The sequence below is a fragment of the Pagrus pagrus genome (assembly GCF_965226575.1).
Source record: "Pagrus pagrus genome assembly, chromosome: 24".
NCBI classification, from domain to species: domain Eukaryota; kingdom Metazoa; phylum Chordata; class Actinopteri; order Spariformes; family Sparidae; genus Pagrus; species Pagrus pagrus.
The window spans coordinates 19,735,780-19,757,721 of NC_140206.1; the positions used below are offsets into that span (position 1 = coordinate 19,735,780).

General features: G+C 40.7%; 1 protein-coding gene across 2 annotated transcripts in view; it reads left to right on the forward strand.

Moving 5' to 3' along the window:
* The window catches only part of sonb (SON DNA and RNA binding protein b), a 74,455-nt gene extending 66,845 nt beyond the window's left edge, over positions 1–7,610 (forward strand). For both annotated transcript variants that reach the window (XM_084347021.1, XM_084347022.1), the window contains 4 exons: positions 1,003–1,071; positions 4,461–4,576; positions 5,030–5,131; positions 5,650–7,610. In XM_084347021.1, the coding sequence (XP_084203147.1) occupies positions 1,003–1,071; positions 4,461–4,576; positions 5,030–5,131; positions 5,650–5,727 (365 nt within the window). In that variant the 3' untranslated portion in view covers positions 5,728–7,610. The remainder of the gene's footprint in view (positions 1–1,002; positions 1,072–4,460; positions 4,577–5,029; positions 5,132–5,649) is intronic.
* Positions 7,611–21,942: the final 14,332 nt, after the last annotated feature.

Below are 21,942 nucleotides of genomic sequence, written 5' to 3' on the forward strand. Positions count from 1 at the left end.
TTGAACATCTTGCCCTGATGGGTTTTGTGTTGTTTCTTTTTCTTTGACCACAATGATTTTCCTCCGTGCACATCAAAAAAATCAGAAAATCAAACTTGTGCAGCCCCTTCTGATGGTAAATGCTTCTACTTTGACATCCACTGTAGTGAGGCATCACAACATTCTTACTAAAGGCTCCCTTCCTAACAATTTATAACAATTTGCACCAGATGTGGTGCACTTAATTCAAAATGTAGTAATTTTAAGTAATAGATGTGGGGGAGTTCTGATGTTTTGATTGTTTATCAATTTTGTGAACATGAAGGTCAAATGTTCGTATGTTTGAAACATTTTTTTTTTTTTTTTTTTTTTTCAAAAGAGGTGTTCATGGTATGTCCTGTCTTTCTCACATGACTGTAGTAGCTCTTCGTGGAGACTAGGAATACAATAAATCTAGGCCTGGCTGTACTGTGTACCATGCTTTACATACCTGTGGCCATACAGACCTGTTCCAGTGTCTCATCAGTGCTTGCCCGAATGCCTGTTGGGAAAAGGGAAAGGTGAAGCTGAAGTAAGCATTTTGGATGTTGAGAGTGGCTATAAATAAGTTAAAAAGCCATTAATCCTTTAAACTCGAAATACAATCATTTCATCTGTTTAGATTAAATTCTGCAATGCATTGTAAAAAAACCTTCATTATACAGGACATAATAACAGGCTATAACTTCTCTACCTCACTAGTGAATAAGAAGTCAATTAACTCTCAGAATAGAGGTTTCTGCCATATAAAGTTTCCAAAGGTGAAATCATTTCATCTCGTTGTTGTGAGGCCGCAAACACTGCTGGTTCACAGTAGTACTCTCAGTATAACACTGCTGTCATTATACAAATTCCTTCAGCCCATTCTGATACACATTCCCTACATTACTTAGATTAGGGAGATGATGTTATATTGATGATGAGAATAATGGCACTAATGCTAATAGCAGTGGTGTTGATGATGATGATTTTTATGTGTTTCAGGACTAGTTGCTGAAGGAGAGAAGCCACAGAAGCAGACAGGAGGACTGGTGGTAACTAAGGATCTAATGGGTAAATCTGCTGAGTTTCACAACTCAACACTGTTAAGAAAAAAATGTGTTTGTCCTAAGAATGAAGCTTTTTGGCTGTGATTTTGGTATTTTAGTAAGTGCTTTAAAAGCTGGCTAGACCGAAAGTTAGTATCAGGTGGCAAGAGAGCAGCAGAGACTGGAAAGATACCTAATCACAAGTAACACCAAAGATGAGTGGCACTGGATTCAAAATATCACAATCTACAAAAGCAAGAGTGCCTACATCATTTACAAGGCTGTACTGCATGGTGAGCCTCATATGGAGAGGAAATCAACAATCTTGAAGAGTAGTGCATAGAGAACAATTGACCCCCCAGTGTCAGCAAAACCAAGAAACTGATTGTTGATTTAAGAAAAACACAGCCCAGGACAGGAAGCCTCTGCAGCTGCTATCCAGAACAACCTTTGTACCCATATACTAAGCATCAGTGATATTGGTGAGGTGAGGTGCCTGCACAAAGCACAAAGGATACTAAAATACAACACCCACCCGAGCCACAGTCTCTTCACCCCTGTGTCAAACTGCACTGAAGCAAAGCAAGTAAATCTATCTCAGCTGTCTTGCCCAGCTGTAATCATAGGTTGCCATGTTGATGGTAACTGCTGATTCCCTTAGATATTCAATTTCATAAGCTTCATTTTAGCTGAGGCACACCTCTTGCACTGCTTCTAACTCAAAGAGAGTAATTCCTAACACTCAAATGACAATATCGTAAGAAATGGGGGATCCTACTGAGCACACTGTGAGCATTCTTTGTGTATTGTCAAGCATGACCATTGGAGGATTAAAGTAAAATGTATGGTTCCCCCCTGAAATTTGTGTTCTCAGTAAACGGGCAGTGTGGCAGTTGGTTGGCGCTCCTGTCGCTTGGAGGCTCAAAGAGCAAATAGTTTATTTCTATTTGCTTCTGACGTTGACCATCACAAATTTTCTTACATTTTGACCGTGAATAAACTCTACAGCTCCTCAATACCCAAGAACAACTTATGTAAGAGCAGCCTTTCTCAAGTGTGGTCCATGAGTAGATCTGGTGAAATAGCATGTTTTAAATGAAGTGTTTCACTAACTGTATGTGACACTGAGCGACTCCAGAGCCTCGTAGTGAGTAGGATAGATGTGTTGATTTTTAATATTAAATCAGCATATTTGTATATTCAGCAATTATTTAAATTGTTTTGTTATGATGTCAGGCTTCAGCAATGTATGTGAAAATGTACGCTGGTGTTACGATTTATGTCAAAAATGATCAGCCATTGACCGCTATGTGAGACTAAAATTCTCCAGTTTGGAGCCAGACATTGCTACACTGATGTCTCCATTCCTTCTATTAAGATGACAACAGAGACAATGATGAGTGAGCAGGCTAGGCTATTTTTTTCAAGACCATCGTCAAATTAGGCTATGATTTCTAATATAATGTTGAATTAGGGCAATTATTTTTGGGGATGTTGGGAAGTGAACGCTAGGTAGTCTGTGCATTTTTTTTTTATTGGTGAAGTGGTCCATGGTCTGAAAAAGTTTGAGAAACACTGTGTGAGAGTGACAGCTGTCACTATCCCTGCTAAATATCCATGTTATCGCCATTCGAGTTATTGATGTTGCTCTTGCTAGAACAACAGTCTAATGGTGATGGATTAGGTCCCACTATTAACCACACCCCCATTCTCTGTTTAAGAACGAATGTTGATGATTAAACAGGAAAAAAATGTGGGGCTAGAGTGCAGCTTTTGGTCCCCTACTTTAGCTCTGAGCATTCCGTCATACATTTCTGGAGCCTGCTATTCATAGCTTTAAATTTGAATCTTAGAATCTGTTCTGTTGCGTGCAAACAAAGGGCCGTGCAAGATGCCATGTGATGTTTCCAGTCAGGAAGCTTTCTATTGTTCCTCAGTATAGGTTTACCACATAGGAAGTATAGTCTTTTCTGTGCTTTCTTAACCAGAGTTGTGATGTGTGATGACCAAGACAGGTTCTCAGTGATGTAATTCCCATGAACCTAAAACTGTTCACCTGCTCCAACTCAGCTCCACTGATGTAGACAGTGGTGTGTCTCTTTATCAACAATCAGCTCCTTGTTTTTTTGGCTGACGTTGATAGTAGATTGTTCTGTCCATAACTCTGCAAGATATTTGATTTCCTCCTGATATGAACTCTCATCATTGTTTGTAAAGCGGCCGATGATGGTGGTGTTGTCTGCATACTTAACAATAGAGTTCTGTTGATGTCTGGGAGTGCAGTCATAGATGTACAGTGAGCAGGATGGGGCTGAGCACACAGCCCTGGGGGGCTCTGGTGTTGCACTAAAGGAGAGCCAACCCGAACTGTCTGGGGTCTGCATGTGAGGAAGTCCAATATCATACATATCACTGTTGATAAAGTAGAAAAGAAAAGATAGACACAATTTTCAAGCCCTCATCTGAGCAAAGTAGCTGCTATTTATCAAGGATAACTTAAGTTCATAAGTGCTATGATGTAAGTGCTTGGGGTAAGAACATACAAGTTTTTTGGTTTTTTTTAGGGGGGGGGGGAGTCATGCTATGCAGGGGTCGAGGTGAAGTCTGAACAAGTGAGCCTTGAGTCTTTTGCGGAAGATGGCGAGTGACTCTGCTGTCCTGACATTGGTCGAGAGTTCGTTCCACCACTGAGGCGCCAGAACAGGGAAGAGTCGGGACTTCGCTGGGCGGCCTTTGTTTGCTCTTAGCGATGGTGGTACCAGCTGGCCAGCTGATGTAGTAGAGCGAAGTGTTCACGCTGGGGCGTGTGGTCTGTCCAGTGTTTGGAGGTAGATGGGTGCAGTTCCGTTGACGGCCTTAAGGCCAACACAGCAGGAAGCCAGTGGAGGTCACGGAGGATGGGGGTCACATGGGGGAATTTGGGTAGATGGAAAACGAGGCACGCTGCAGCGTTCTGGATACGTTGCAACAGTTTAGTCACAGAGGCTGGGAGTCCAGCCAAGAGCGAGTTGCAGTAGTCCAGGCGCGAGATGACCAGCGATTGTAACAGGGTTTTAGAGAGGAATGAAAGAAGAGATACAGGTCTGTAGTTGTGGATGTCAGCTGAGTCTAGGGTGGGTTTCTTTAGGAGTGGCTTTACTGTAGCTGTCTTGAAAGGAGCTGGAATAAGGCCTGAAGTGAAGGAGGAGTTGATCAGGGTGGTGAGGAAAGGCAAGATGTCGTGTGAGATGTTTTGGAGAAGAGAGGAGGGAATCAGGTCAAGGGAACAGGTGGTGGCACGGTTAGACATCACTAGTGTGTGAACATCTATCGTAAATAGTGTACATAGCAAGTCTCACAGGGTTATAATGCGCCCCCCCCCCCCCCCCCCCCACACACACACACACTTATTCTGCCTTTTCTTTCTGTGTGCAGGGAAGCACCCGGTGTCTGCTCTCATTGAGTTGTGTAATAAGAGACGGATAATGCAGCCAGACTTTGTCATGGTTCACCACAGTGGTCCTGACCACCGGAAGAATTTTCTCTTCAAGGTGAGTCATTTTGATTTTGTTCATTAGTCTCACTCCTTTTCATGAAGTAATTGCATGCTTAACCTTCACGTTTGTCATTCATGGAATGAACCATTCCATACGGTGGATGGTTGTCTAACTCTGCTCTACAAGAGAACTACAATTTCTCACAGTCTATAATTACCGTTCAATTTGTAAGAAACATGAAGAAGAATAAGAAGAGCAACACCTGTTTTGTTGGAAAGGAAGAGAGCTGTATTCAGTTGTTCTGTATTTTCTGTACCAACCGTCTATCTCCCTAATGGTTAAAGCACTTGATTAGTCAAATGGTGTGTTATCTAAAATAAAAAAATGAGGTTTGATTCCCTCCCCTATTCTGAAGTCTGTTTCTACTCAGATGCAGAATTTATTTATTGTATCCCCTTATGGTTAAATTGTGACATTCATCCATTCATATGTTTTGATTATATCCAGGTCACAGTGAATGGTGTGGACTACCAGCCCCAGACAGCCAGTCCCAATAAGAAACATGCAAAGGCCATGGCAGCTACTGTTGCACTACAGGCTCTGGGAGAGGTAATGTTAAAAATAGTTACACAAGCAGTTGTCAAGTTTCTCAAACAAAGAGGGAATTCGATTCTTTTTTACTTTATTTTACCTGTATTTTGTCTGTTTGGATATTCCCCATGTGGTCAGCTCCATAAGAGCAAGCATGAACATACACATACAGAAGATATACGTATATACAAAAAAGTACATTTCAGCTCAGATATTATTAATGCCATTTTCATGCACAGTTTCTATTAAATAACTTTACTGAATTTATGATAAGACTACAAGCCTTAATGCCTGGCAAGCACTGTATCAAGAAATTGTCAAGAAAGGCCAACTGTGAGATAAATAAAACTTGAGATATATTTTATGGATTGCAAGACAATTTGGTTCATAAAAAATGGAAATGTTGCTGATATTTTAAATCCAGGTGTACATTTTAAAAATATGTTGTTTGATGAAGTATGTTGATGTGCTTATTATAAAATATCTGATTGATTCCATACCAGTATATATTCATATTTGTATTATTTTGTTCATAGGTTCCTGTTGATGGACCAGGACTTTATACTGGCCCTGTCTTCACTGCTGCTTCTACTGGCCCCCTGTTCTCTACATAGACATACACACAATAGTGGGACTGACATTCTACATAGTTCAACTGTTTAATTATTAAATAACTGGTCTTATCATATCATTGCCAGGCAATGATATGATGGCTTATTTATATACCAAGAAAGTTATACATACTCTAGATACACAACAGTGATAACCATGAAGACTATTCAGGCTTCAGATGACACAGTATATTTGTATTTAAGCTTCTTGTGACTGATTTTATAGCCACAAAATCACACTTTTTTTCAAGTCACTAGGCTCATGACAGGGTGGCAAATATTTTTTGCCAGGTTGTTAAGATTGGGAAAGAGTCTCAGTCATATTAAAAGTCGGTGGCATAGTGTTATGTATGTATGTATGTATGTATGTATGTATGTATGTATGTATGAATTAATGATATAGTAGCATTTTAGCCTGAGCTGACCAATACTTAGGTAAACCCTACACCAGTCCTGAGTTTCTTAGCAATGAATTTATTGTTGGTCACAGCAAAGCAGGACAAAGTTAGGCTGTTAAATGAAAAGTTAATATGTAAGTTAATGTGTCTTGTTGGTTTGCATTTTTTCTGTTGGTCCTGACATTACATTTGTGGCCTGGCCTCCTCCTATGAAAATTCTCATAAAAGAGGCTTTTTTATATTGTGGAATCAACCTTCTAAAAATGTGTAAACGGAAATAAAGATTATATTTATGTTATGTAGTAGAGGCAGCCAGATTATGTTTCTTTAACAATCCCAATTGAATGTGTTTTATGCTTCTTTGTGTCACCAAAATCCCCTTGTTTATGAGACTGGGGAAGGTGCTGACAACCATTTCTTCAGTATGCACAGGAATTGTGGCAACTGCTTCTTTTCACTCACCATTGAAGAGAGAGGTGAATACTTGTGGAAGATTTCCCAACATCCCTGCCCCCAAGACACAAGCAACTAACTAACCAGCTGGAACTGTAGTGAATTACATCATCTTTTATCATCTCCCTGTCAGCAAACACTATCAGATGTGTTTGATACTCACCAAGGCAAGCCAGTGGCACTACTGCTGAGCACTGAAGATGGATATCAGCTGTAGTTTTTTTCTCCCCTGCAGATGAATTCTCAAACACATACTATGATAATAACTATAAATGTAAATAAACTTTTTTGACAGATGTTTTATATTATGATCATAATCTGCAAAATGGCTAGTGGAAGCTCAAATTTTACCAGCAACTCGATAGATTTCCATTGTTGTTTTTTTGTTTGTTTTTCTGGCTGGTGAGTGAAGCAAATCTACCAGCCACTTGCATATTTTGAAGCTGGTGCTAATTTTGTAACCTGCCCACTGATGGACTAAGGTCAAATCTCTATTGTAGACTCTCTTCAAGGTAAAGTGATAATACTCTATATTTTTGTAATTGTCAACAAAACCCACAAAAAGACCAAGAAAACAACAAACTGAGCCTCCTGACAAGTATAATGTTTGTATCCAAAGCCTGATATAGCTCTAAAATACATCAGTGAGTCACATCATTGTTCAGTGTGACATGTTCATAACCATGAACATACACAAAACTAATTTATTTTGACTGAATGCCACGAGCACCATCATGCTGCCTGAAATACTAAAAGTTCCTCTCACTTATTTAATTTCTTCTTGCTCCCTGGGTAACCCAGATGAATTCGGTCTGGGAGATGGCTATTGCACATCGTAATGGTCTTTCTCTGTGGATTCTTACACTTTAAGTCAACCATGAGCCTTGGGATGTGTACACTCTAGAGCCATACTGCATGGATCTTTTATGATGTTCATGAGTGTCACTGGAATATATTTCAGGCCCCCTTCATTTTTTTGTCAGTTGTCATTACCTAAGAGAACTTTTCATATGAATAAAGATTGTATGTCCACTGCTACTGCAATTATTTAAATACATGATTTTGTTTGAATAAATATATATATAAAATGTGTTGATTGTACGGAAGCATACTGCTGACACACACACACAAAAACAACCACGTTATAATGTGAAAGATTTATTGTTGTAACAAGATACTTTTCGCATTAAAACGTGATAATGTTATAACGTGAAAAGTTTCATGGTATTACATTGAAAAGTCTGTAACCTTTAATGACTATTACTGCTTGGACCATGCCTGGACCATAGAACATCTGACTTGTGCACACATTAAATACAAGGTTTCAAGAGCTGTAAAACCATTTATTGAGTAAGGAATAGTTGTTCAGATGGATGGATGAGGGGATGGTTCGATGGATGGTAGGATGATTTTGTTATTAATGCTTCCGCTAAGGTTAAAGATTATATTAAGCCTTCATCATGATCAGGTTTAAGCATCTCTCAGGTCAGTAGAGGTGTGTATCAAACAACCCCAACAGTAATACAGTCGGGTGAATCTCTCCACCCACTGTCAGCCTAAGATTTTTAACAACTGCCCCTTCAAATATGAGGTATTTGAATTGAAATGGGATCCCAAGCTTTGTGGAATTTGTCTTGTCTTTCACTTAACGGTTTCTCCATATAAAGGGTTTCAGTATCTGCATTTGTGTGAGGTAGGGGGGTGTCCTGCTGCCCCATGGGGTCACAGGGTCAGGATCAGTAGTCTGCCAGACTACTGACTCAGCTTTGCTGCCAAGCAGGGACCAGGAGAAGGCGTCGGCAGGGATGCCAACAAGAGACCAAAAGAGGGTGTCAGCCGGATGGCCGATGAGTGACCAGGAGAATAGAAAAGAATAGAGTGGGGGGTAGTTAAGTCCAGAGAACAAAGCAGTCTATCAAGTTGTGCCATAGTGTGTGAGGAGTGAGGTACTTCTTTCCTGCCGTAATGTCCTGTGCCACTAGTCTAACAATGGCTTGAAAAAAGATTATAACCCAAGTTCCTCCACAAGAACAGAGCATGGACTGGATGATGTTTTTCACTAAGAATGTTCTGTGCTTTCCTCCTGCAAGGCTGTGTGTAGATCATGTACATGGAGGGGAGGTTGGAGCCGTGGTTCTCTCTGCAGTTATAATCCATTGCAGCAATTTTCTTTCAACCAGGGTGGTTTTAGCAGACCTCACAGTGATGTCACTGGTAAGGATGCTGTCAACTAGTCCTCTCTAGGCCTGGGTGTGAGGCTGATGTCCAAGTCCAGCCTTCTTCTGCATCCTGATAAAGTGCAGCTGCTGCTCTACTTTTTTCACTGTTTTTGCAGTGTTTTTGGCCCATCTGAAGTTCTTCCGAAGTGTGAAAACCTAGTAACTTGTAGCCGCTCGTCCGCTTGACCTCAAATCAAATCAAATCAAATCAAATTTTATTTGTATAGCCCAAATTCACAAATCACAGTTTGCCTCAGAGGGCTTTACAGTCTGTACAGAGACGACACCCTCTGTCCTTCGACCCTCGATTCGAGTGAGGAAAAACTTGCCCCAAAAAAGCCCTTTTAGCAGGGAAAAAAAATGCGGAAGAAACCTCAGGAAGAGCCACAGAGGAGGGATCCCTCTCCCAGGACGGACAGACGTGCAATAGATGTCGCATGTACAGAGCAGATCAACGAGATCACAATGTATACAATTATAATGGATGGTTGACAGGAATGAAAGTACATAAAGAGGTATTACAGCAATAATAATGAAATGCACATAATGGAAATGTGACTACTAGTAGTAACAGTAGTAGTGGTTAACGGTAAGGATAGTATGTAGTAATGCATTACAATAATAATAGTGAAACGTATGTAACAGAGATATGACTAATATTAGCAACAGTAGTGGTGGGTGTCAGGCAGGGCCATGGCAGTAGGCGCATCCACGATCCACGACCCGGGCGCGGCCAGGATCCATGAGAGCCTGTAGGACTAGGACTCAGGCACCTTGATGGTGAGAGGCTTCAGAGGGGGGACCTCTTCCCCCGAAATCCAGGATCAGTCATTTGGTTTTATTTATTTTGAGAACAACAACAGCAGGGTGGCTGACGAGGGGCCAGGAAAAGGCACTGCATAACATTTTGTTCCACACTAATGCTTAGTAGAAGGGTTGATGCTGAGGTGAACAGACACTTTGATGTGTCCTATGATCCAGGTAGGGATGTAGGACCTTGGAGTGCCCAACCAAGTCTTGTGATTACTGCTGCAGGTGTCTTTCATTGGTCCAAGGCGAACAGGTTTGATAGAAGTTATGAGGGGAAGATTATGAGTATCAATGACAACTGAGGCTGAACACTGGAAAAGGCATCCACTGGAACATTAAGTAGGGACTTCATCAACATTGAGTAGATGGTTATAATGTTGCTTGAGGGTGTCGAAAGGGTAAGTGTGCTTTACCAGGGAGAGTCTATCAGATGTAACTGCCCATTCTATTGTATATGTTTTCTTTGGAGTTGATGCTGCAGCAGTCATGGGTGAAGTGGGGCAATAGTCATTAAGGCAGCTCACTGTACCTTTCTTTGGGACTGGGATGATGGTTGCTGACTTCAGGCAGGTGGGGACTACAGACTGTAGTAGCGAGAGGTTGAAGATGGTGGTGAATACTTCTGCTAGCTGGTCTGCGCAGTCCTTGAGGATCTTGCCGGCGACACTGTCTGGACCAGCTGCTTTCCTCACGTTGCCTCTACACAGGGTGGATCTGACCTGATGTTGGTCCAGCTGTATGGCGTTGACCTTCCCTGGTAGTGCCGGATGTGTATTGGCAGCAATCCAGTGGTCGAAGCGAGAAAAGAAGTGGTTGGGGGAGTCTGGCAGTGTGCAGTCTGTGGGGTTAGTGGCTGTGTAGCTGTCCTTATAGCCAGTCAGAGTCTTTATCCCCTGCCACATGCTTCTGGAGTTGTTGCTATTGAAGTGCTCCTCTATGCGCTAGGACATGTCCCAACCAATATCCAGTGAGAATACATTTCATTTGGTTTACAAATCTTCTTCTCTCTACTAGTCCCACCTCCCTAAACCAAGCTTTGTGTTTTATTGCTCTGACGTGTGATAGGCTGACTCGTGAATGTGGGCTGGCTATAGTAGCTAGCTACATCCTGGTTGAATTTATTTGTGCCAAAGTTGTTCTCTGCACCCAGGGTTCAATAATGTCAGAAGAACGTCTCATATTAATTCAGTCAGTCACAGTAGCCATTTGACGTGCTCTGTCAAAATCTGTCGGATGTCGCAACAGCATATTTCTAGATAAAGGTGGATTTATGTCAACATCTTGATTTTTGGTCATTCGGGGGGTTTCTATTTTAAATAAGCCTTGGCTTTCAGAATATAAAACTCAGATTCAGATGATAAATACATTTCCAAAGCTTGTAAATGCATGATGACAAAAGCTAGCAGCGAACGATTATCAACTGCACTCTGGTCCTACTTATAACTGAGATTATGAATGAAAGGCTTAGCGTTATATTAACAAGGCAGGAATGTGTTTGCATCTTAATTTAAATAAAAGAAGTCTTGGCTTTCATAATATTTAGATCTTGTCACCATATTTAGATGATAAATAAAACTTGTAAATGCACGATGACAGAGGATAATGTAGCAAATTAACAACCGCAGCACTGGGCTTTTTCGCCTCTCCTTCTCCCCTACCTGTTACTACAGGCGTTGCTGATTCACCATGGATGAATGACACGATTGCAGCAGGCTCATTAAAATAGGCTGAAAATGTTCATATTTTTCGATATGGCCCCGTAGACTCATTTGTTCTGAGCTTGGTTAATTTAGGCTTGTGCTAGTAGGAATGTAACTTGTGTAATTGCTGTCCTCTCTCTCTTTCTGCCCTTCTGGTGCCAGCAGACACCTAGAAACCTCCTGGCAGGGCACGCTTTGAAAATGCTTTGCATTTCAATATCTGATGTCCTCTGTCCCCAAAACTAAAACTACATCCTTGTGATGAGGGGCGAAATTTTGCTCTTTCACTGTGTCCTTTTCTTGGGAACTGAGGAGTGCTCGTTTTGGTTGCAACCTGGGCTGCCACTTCTTGGCTCTCTGCTTCTCATTGGAGCCATTGGAAATCTATTAGGTTATAGTGTGCCTTTGGGTGAGCTGCACGGGAATGTTTGGCATAGTTAGCTACCAATTCAGCAGGTAATTTGCTTAAACAACGTTGAACATGCAATGCACAGGAGAGTTCTGCCGGCCCAACTTGCCCTAAAAATTACAATATACCCACCGTGGATCTAATAAATTGGCTGCATGTTTACACATTTTTATTTACAAACTTGTATCCATAAATAAATTGAGATGTATTCATAAAATACTTGACGTACAAATGTGTGTAAATTTATGCAAACTTTGACCCATGCATACTTACATTTTGGAGGCAAGGGGAATTGGTGACACCAATGGTAGGGTGGTGAATAGAAACCAGATTGTACTAATAAAATGTGAATTATGCATTACTACACATAATGATAATGAGTTGATTTCACTTAATATCAAACATTAATTATAGGTCTACTTTATCATAAACATTCAAACCAGCGGTTGTTTGTACTTGCGCTTGTAGTGAAGGATAATTATTTCAGAAAAACCTTTCAATTGTAAAAGATAAAAGACAACTCAAATCTTAAATCAATATTTGATCAGCACTGTCTCACCATCACTTTCACTTTCCCCAGAGTGCAGCTTAAAAGGACTGGACTGTTGGACCCGGTGGCTAAATTATCATTGTTGTCGTAGAAATACAAGATAACATCAAATATCATTAAAGACTTGCAGAACACAAGAGTCATTGCTTTAGTAATATTTTCTAAAAACTGTGGATATATTACTAATTATGATTTTAGTTTCCATATAGTTTTTGTGTGTAAAATCACTGCAGTAAGCAAAACTGCTGTAGGGCATGGAGTGCACTGGAGACACGGTGGCTGCCACACACGCACTCTGCCTTCTCCAGTCAGTTCACAGTACATCTTCACCACCTAATGGCAACACGAAATAGGCCTTGTGTCACAATAATCATTTGGTGTACATGAAACTTTCATGGTGTCATCTACACTTGATCTACTGGAACATAACGTAAAATTATCATTAGAATGCTGTCTGTTGACTTCAACTGCAACTGGATTTTGGACTTCCTCACAAGCAGACCCCAGACAGTACGGATTGGCAGTCTTACCTCCTTTACATTAGTGCTCATCACCGGAGCTCCCCAGGGGTTTGTGCTCAGCCCCCTCCTGTCCACACTATACACCCATGACTGCACTCCCAGACATCAACAGAACTCTATTGTTAAGTATGCAGACGACACCACCAACATAGGCTGCATTATAAACATCGATGAGAGTTTATATCTGGAAGAAGTCAACAATCTTGCAGAGTGGTTCTTCCCAGAACATCACAGGTACCCTTCTACAGAGCATCAGTGACATTGGTGAAGTTAGATGCCTGCAGGGATCCCAAAGGATATTAAAGACAGCACCCACCCCACCCACCGTCTGTTCACCCTGCTGCCATCTGGCACAAGATACAGAAGTATCTGTTGCTTTACCAACAGACGACTACATAGCAGCTTCATTTCTTGGGCTGTGAGTCTCATCAATTTGCCATCAACACTCCATTTTCTAAAAAAGATATAGCACAAAGGACTCAAACATAGTTTTGCATTCTTCTACATATCCAAAAGGTTACACATACAGCAGGTACATCCAGTGAATTTGTATGGAGCAGAGCAGCCATTCTGCTGATAAATCCTTCGCTCCAAGAGACCTGTCTTAAAAAATATTTCAGGAGTTTAAAAGTTTATTTCTGTTTCCTCTGGAGAATTTCTTCCATTCTGTCCAGTTCACAACTAAAGCTTTTAGTTTTGCTGCTTAATGTGTCTCAATATTTGCTGCAGTGGCCTTACTGCTTGTTCTTATGTTGTATTGTAAGTATGTTTTGCTTTTCAAAAACAATACACATTCTCCATAAATGTGAGTGAGCGTAGTGTGTGGACATCTTTAATGAGTCTCTACCTTTTTTGGGTGTATCATCCGCATTAGGTTTATTTTACAGCTTATTAGAGTATATCCTAATACAGTAGGATAACATCAAAACACAGACATGGTGAGTATGTCTCCCTATTTTGATTAAAGACAATGTCAAACAAATTAGAGTGTGGCTACCCAATCTGAGCCCAACGGCTCAGGCTGGGTTTGGTCAAAAATGTATAAATTGTATTCAGGCTCGGGTTGGATTCGGTCAGCTTTCAGTGAAAATGTAATGTATAAAATCCTATTGTCTGTCCTGTTTATTGCTTGGGAACTGTTATTTACGTGGCAACACCTGAACAGAACACACATTGGCTGTTTCTGCCGGAACTTTGAGGTGGGGGTCCCGCCGGTACTTTTCTGGCGGACTTTAGTAGTTGTAACTTAACGTTACGTTACTAGCCTAGCTAAAACATGGAGGACACCAAACAACATCTGTCATCTGGGAAGTTTCAAACTACCAAAAACCACACAGTCCATCGTATGGTGGCATTTTGATTTAGTCGTCAATGCAGAAAATGATGAGCCAGTTAGATTTGTAATGTGTAAAACGTGTAAAAATAAATGTCGGGCTCGGTTCAGTTTTGGACATAACAAAACAGAATGACTGTCGGGTTCGGACGGATTCAGGTACTATTCTCTCGGGCTCAGCCGGGTTCGGATAGAAATAAAAACAAATCCTGGTGGAGATTACGTAGCTATTATGGTATATTCTTTCAAAGCTGTAACATTGCCCATAATGCTTTTGGATTTTTGGTAGGAATGCATTGATGTAACAATATTCTTGTAGTTGTTGTTGATTTGTATTTTGGGGGTGCAAATGCAAAAAGTAACTGGAGCACAAGATTCATAAACCCTGACACAGCCATACTTGCCAATCAAGTTTAAAATGTCCGAGATTTTACACTCCAGGGGAGACTACAACCTGAATCCAGTGCCTTATGCTGCATTATACATGGGAGACCACTCGCCCGAGTTGCAAAGTGGGAAATGTCTTGCGACATTTCACCGAGGCACGCCCCCTTTTGGTTGGAATATCAACTGTCCGACTCGGGGCTCCTTAGAGTACACCGAGTAGAGCCGGAATAGACAAACGACTAGACAAAGATGGCTGCGCCCGTAATTGATGTATTTTCTTTGTATTTGTACCACGCTGGTCGTTTTAATGTCGAATTTAATTGCTCTTAAACACTTGATTACATTGCTGCTTTAATCCGGTCGCCAATTTATGCATTGCACGGTCTTGCTGTGCGTGCAATACAATGTAAAGTTTTGTTTTCAAGCTGGTTTGCTAAAGAGGCTAATGTAGCATGTTCTTCCCCGACTCGTCATGTAGCGAGACAAACGGGAACGCTAAAACTGCTACAAGCCAGGAAATTACGTCACATTCTCGGGTAAGAGCAACTCGGGTGGGTGGTGTCCCATGCACCTGGAATGCAGCATAAGACCAGTGGTTCTCAACCTTTTTTCATTGATGTACCCCCTGTGAAATATTTTTCCAGCCAATACCCCCTAACCAGGACAAAGCACTTTTGGTTGAAAAAAAAAGACTTAAAACAGAGTGCTGTGCGATCAGTGTCTGATTTATTAAACTTTGGAATTAATAAACACTTTCAAATTTCAAACATTTGAAAAAAAAATTTTTTGAACATTTTAAACTTTAACAATCCGTGACTAAATTTATTGCAAATCTTTCTCATCACTTAAATGTAGGGATTCTAACTAATGTAGTGAAAACCATTAAATGAACCATTTAAACTCCATAAATGTGCAAAACACTGCTCATTTGTAGTGGTCTCTCTTGAACTATTTGGAAATAAAAAGATATAACTAAAGACTTGTTAAAAAAGAAATAATTAACTTAATTATAAATAAAGATTTGTGCACCTAAAAAGAATTATCAACTTAAAATGCCTTCTTTTGGGTTCACAATAAAGATCTGTTCTCAAAAAGAAATCATTAACTTAATTTTAAATAAAAGCAAAAAATGCTAAAAAATGCTAAAAATTGCTAAAAATAAAAATATTTATCATCTTAAAATATCTTCTTTAAGGATCAAAAAGACTGACATCTTAAAGTTACAAACTATCAACACTGAATATTGCATTGTGGCACTGAACTGAGTGTTTTTGCACTTAGTGAGACATTTTAGTGAGAAACTTGGGCTTGTGCTTCACTGAGGATCTTTGTTATTCTTGGTGGCAGGGAGGCAACTGCTGTGATCAAGCTCTTCTCCAGGCACAGTCTGTTTCTTTGCTTTGTTTTGATCACAGTCATTGCAGAGAAGGAGGCCTCACATAAATATGTGGAGGCAAAAGGTAGTAGCTGCTCCAAAGCTTTCTGTACCAGGTCAGGGTGCTGACCAGGGTGCTCCTGCTTCACACACACACCCAAAACTGTGTAAGTGTGAACATGGCAAACTTCATCTGGAGGCCAGAAATGGGTTTCTCAACCAATCCAGCTGTGCAGATTTCTCCTCCATGTCAGGAAAGTAGGAATGAAAATCTTGAATCAACTTGGTCAAATGTCCCACTATGACCGACTTGACTGGAGCTCTGTCCACATCCTCTCTAGAGAGGAAATCATCCAGCTGAGGAAAGCAGGTGAAATCCTCCTGTGCACAGGCCTTTCTCCACAGCTCTGCTTTCTTCAGGAAGCCACCCACGTTGTCATACAGGTTTAAAATGCTGGTGTCCTTGCCCTGCAGAGACATATTCAGTTTGTTCAGTTATCTGAATATATCTGCCAGATAGCACAGCATTATAAGCCAGTCTGTGTCCTGGAACAAGGTGGCATAGGGAGATCTGTGCTCAATCAGAGCACAGAAAGGCATGTACTTTGGATCGTAATTCCAACAGCCGGTTGAGTATTCTCCCTCGAGAGAGCCAGTGAACTTCTGTGTGCAGCAGCAGTCGTGTGTGCTCAGCTCCCACATTTTCACAGAGGCGGCGAAACAGGCGTGCATTAAACTGGCCTTAACTTTATGAAGTTGATCACTTTGATGCTGTCGTTCAAAATGTCATGTAACACAGGGCTCATTTTCTTTGATGCCAGTGCCTCCCTGTGTATGACGCAGTGAGTCCACATCAGGTTGGGGTTTTCTTTTTTAATGCATGCTATTAGTCCTCTCGCGCTGCCTGTCATTGATGCTGCTGCGTCTGTGCAGATGCTGCTGCAGGATTTCCAGCTCAAACCGAAGAATAGTGCAGAATAGTATGTGCTCATAAATGTCGTCAGTATTAATGTATCTCACAAAAGCAACAAGTTGTGCATTTCCACTGACATCTGTGGATTCATCCAGCTGGAGTGAAAAAGAGTCGCTAAGTTTTCCCACAACTTGCTCGACAATGTCTGTTCCCATTCTATCTACTCTGCGGTAAATGGAGTCATTTGACAAAGGCACAGTCTTTAATTTCTCCGCTGCGTTTTTGTCCAGCGTAGTCTCGGCCAGCACAACAGCCGCTGGAAGGAGCAGGTCTTCAGCGATAGTGAATGGTTTCTTGGCTTTAGCTACGAGCAAAGACACTGCGTAAGAGGCCTCCAGGGCTTTGGCTGATGTCGTGGAGGCCTTCTGCATCGTGTCTTGAAATGACCTGAATTCAGAAAGTTTCCTCTTAAAAAACTCAGGTGGCTTACCAACATGACATCCATGTTTGGGCTTGAGATGCCGCTGCAGATGTGCTGGCTTCATGCAACTGTTAGCTAATTCCTCCCCACAGAAAAAACACAGTGCCTTGGGTGGGTTGCAACTTGTGGATGTAAATCCCATCAAAACGTATGCCTCAAGATACTGCCGGAATTTTGCCGGCTCTGGTTTGGCCTTCTTTGGCACTTGTCCCTCCATGTTTTCAACAGCATTGCTGCTACGCTTCAACCACAACTCCATCGTTCATCGTTTGAGTTTTCAAGAGATTGACAGGCGATGCTAAGTGGCATATGACAGGTTGGGTCAAACCATCCTGGTATGGAGGAGACTCTGGGTTTTTAGGATAATGAAATTGAATAGCTTACTGAACATAAAATTCAGTTTATGGACTTACACTTATATTTTACTGAAATATTTATTAAATAATTATTTTTAAAGGATTTTTGCATGGATGGTACTTTTAAAATATATGTATATTTAAAATATATGTATATTTTAAAATCTCACGTACCCCTGTGGTGCCTTCATGTACCCCCAGGGGTATGCATACCCCATTTGAAAACCACTGCTCTAGGGTTGTGAAGTATGTGACCCCTACTCTGTTGTATTTAAGTCAGAAACATTTGGAAGACTGCAGAGAACACTTTGGGTCTTCTCTCTATGATGCATGTATTACAGTTTTTTTCAATTGCTTAAGCACGATTTCGAATAGAGCGCCCGGTTTTTCAAAACACTACACACAATTAGCACAACCATACACACAATTAGCAGAACACCTCACATCCTTTGCAAAATGAAACACTCTTGTAAAAACTATACACTACTTTATAAAAATGATATTTTGTTACCATATGAAAACACACACGTTTCATATGACTTAATTCTGTCTGAACCAGTTACACACTGCTGCGCTTAACCTAAAACACTTTTAGCAAATCTACTCCTCAGTTATTTGAGTAATGTAAGTGAAGTACACAGAGAGAGTGCAAATATACAATACTAAAAATTCACCAAATACAACACAAGACCAATGCTGAAGAGTGATGAAAATATAATTTATTTATCTAAATCAGTCAAAATTTCAACAAAAGATGTCCATGCTACAACAGTACTGTGCATAAAAAAATAAAAAAATAAATAAAAATACACACCCAATCAAAAAAAAAAAAAAAAAGTGCTATGAAAAATATGGGGGGGGGGGGGGGGGGGGGGGGGGGGGGACTGACAAAAAAAAGAAAAGAAAATCCAGCAGGGAAAATATTAGGGATTATCTCTTCCCCGAGCTGGATCAGGCCAGAGAATTTCGTCGACATCACAGGCGATATCTTCATTCGCAAGACAACGAGGGAAGAACCGCCGTGCATGTCGAATCCATCCTTGAATGGCTATGGTGTCAATTTGGTCACAGGCCTCCTCCATGGCCTGAATGAGGGGCACTTGAGCCTGGGGCTGCAGATCATACACCTTCCACCGCCACGTTGAGAAGAACTCCTCGATTGGATTGAGAAATGGAGAGTATGGTGGAAGGTATGGCTCTTTGAATTCCTCCTCTCATTCTTACTCTTCCTCGTCTTACTCATTCCATTGTGGTAGAAGACAGGTGAACTCACCTGCTGCTGTTTTGAAGTGCTTGAACCTGATTGGTGTGTCTACAATTAAGCAATCATGTGTTGGTGCACCTGAGTGTTGTGTTTAACCAATTAGATAATGAGTGTGGTCATTTGAAAGTCAGTGCTTTGGAATTTGCAAGGGAGTGACATCATGATATGCATCTGTGTCTAATGTATACAAGTGTGTTTAGTGTTTTGCAATTTACTGTGTGCAGTCATTTGCAAAAAGTGTGAAGCTGACATTGTGCTTATAGTTGTGCTAATCTGGTCCGGAGTTTTGCTCCTTGAGTGTAAGGTTTTAATATTTGTGTACGACTTTTGATTTGAGTGTTTTGTTGTTTTGTTTTGTTTTGTTCTTCTGAGAATTAGCAACGCTCTACCTCAACAAGGAGAATTTCCCTTACACAAAAATCGTTTGAGTTGATATCTATTTTGTTTTTGCACTTCATCCTGTCTGTGTTGTGGCTGCAGGTCTTGATGGTAAAAATAATTAGAGCTAATCTTTCTTTTTTTGTTTGTTTTTCATTCTGTCATTTTGGGGTTTTTATTTTGGCCTGGGTGTTTTGGATGCAGGTCATTTAGTCCAAATATCCTTTTGTTTTGAGAGTTGTTTATGTAGCTGTCAATGGCTGCTCTATTCACTTGTAATTAACATTTATGAATAATGCGCATTGTTTAACTATTTGTATTTTTGAAAATAAAATAATACACCCGATCTCATCCGATCCCAGAAGCTAAGCTTTGGACAAAAGCGTCTGCTAAATGTAAAACAGTCTTTCACAACATGATGTGCTTGTTCTGTCTTTCTCAGTGTCAAAGCTAAGACATCACCAGAACTTGCTTTGTCAGTTGCAGTTGTTGCCTGTAGCAACATTATTTACGATGTTCCAGGAACAACACCAACCAACAGTGATATCAACTCATCTGACTGAGAATACCAGGTTGCTGAGAAACAATTTAAAAAATACTTATATATTTCTTTGTGTATATATATATATATATATATATATATATATATATATACACACACACACACACACATATATACACACACACACACACATATTTTTTTCATTGACAGACAGCAGGGCATGCTGCTGCTTATTCAGTGGAGACTTCGCTTTGAAAGATAGAGCAGCTTGTCAAAGCAGAAGGGTATGGAGAATGAAAAAAGACTTTTATTCCTCAATAAACAAATAAATACATAAAACAGAGTGGTAGAGTTTTGCTACCACATACAGACTAACCTGTGTGGTAGTGAATAACATTGTAGCACTTAGATCAAACTACTTAATACAATTTAAAAAAAGCCACACAGCAGGTTCAAAATGTACAAGGAACATTTTAAAATAAACAGCAGGCTTCATTTATATAAATAAAAGGTACTACTCTGGTGTACAAAGTGAAACTTAAGTGTGGCACTCATTCTCAGTTCATCTGGATGACAGCCTCAGCTGCCAGGCTGAACTACAGACGTGAGTATGAACAAAGCAGATGATGTATGGGGAAGCTCCGTCCAGAAATGAGTGACTGTTTGGGAAATGACAACCTGATGCTGAGCCTGATGTAATCAAAGTTTAAAAGACCAATTAGTCCCATCTCATGTCAGTCTCACTGCAGCAGTCCACATAGTGTCTGCTGTAAAATGTCATCTTGTATAAACTGTATATTAAACTGACGTGGTGAACAGTCCTGGCACCGGAACCACAAACGACAGGAAAGTGCTCCTGTTGCCGACAGTCACACATCTGGCTCATAACTGGAGAATGTGGCTTGTTGCTCAGGTCAGTACCATGTTACCCTGGAGAAGAGAGAAGAAAGTGAGATGGATCACAATCAATGACCTGTCAATACGACTGATGTACCTCTATTTTTAGAATGGGTCTTCTCTTTGAAAATTACCAAAAAGATGAGAGTCAAATCGATCCATATGTACAGTATTGTACTATATTAAACGTTCAGGGTCATTCTACTAGCAGTACAAACTGGTTAAATGGTCTCGTTACCTCTGCCAGGAGGTTATGTTTTCACCCATGTCTGTGTAATGGTTGGTTTGGATTGCACAAAAACTACAGAACGGATTTCCAGCAAACTTTGATGGAGGATGGGTCTCAGCCCAGAATAGATACCATTAACTTTTGGTATAGATCTGGATAAAAGGGACCGATGCAGGGATTTTTCCTCATGATTTTTATAACATTATAAAAGGTAGGGCGTTTTTTGACATTTTTGTTAATTTCTTAGGGAATAATGCATGGATCTTGACTGAAGACATCAGATGTATTTAGGTGGCTGGTATCTATGAGTGAGTACAATAGGGGACAGCTGGACCTTGGTGAAGGTATGCGCTCTACTGAGTGCCATTCTAGTATTTTGTCGCATTTTGAGATCGAAATCTATTTTATTATTAATATTAACAGCTGGAAAATCATTAACATCCCAGTAAGGTTCCAATGCAATGGAAACATTCCCTACTCCAGTACATAGGACGGACTTAGTATTGACTTGACAACAGGAGTCAAACTAGTCTGCTTAGCTAATCGTCAGATAGTTAATGTTATGCTAGCAAGATTCAAAGACAATAGATTTGCATACAGTTGACAAACAGCAAGTATAATTTCACTGCATGTTAAACAACAAGACTAGCTAGCTAGCTAACCATGTCACTGTCCCCAAATCAATAGCAAGATTTTCATGAACAAATGCCGAGAAATGATAGTCCGCATCCTGAAGTTTCCGTTCTCAACATAGAACAGAAACAGCGCCCTCCTGAAAGTCATTAACGACCTCCTCCTCTCCACAAACTCCAGCCACCTGCATCCTCATCCTCCTGGACCTCACTGCAGCTTTTGACACCATCAACCACTCCATTCTTCTCTCCCGCCATGAATCCTCCCTCAACATCACTGGCACTGCCCTCTCCTGGTTAAAATCATATCTCACGAACAGTTCATCCATGTCAACAACTACACCTCCTCCACTGCTCCTCTGTCCCAAGGCGTCCCCCAGGGTTCGGTGCTTGGTCCACTTCTCTTCATCC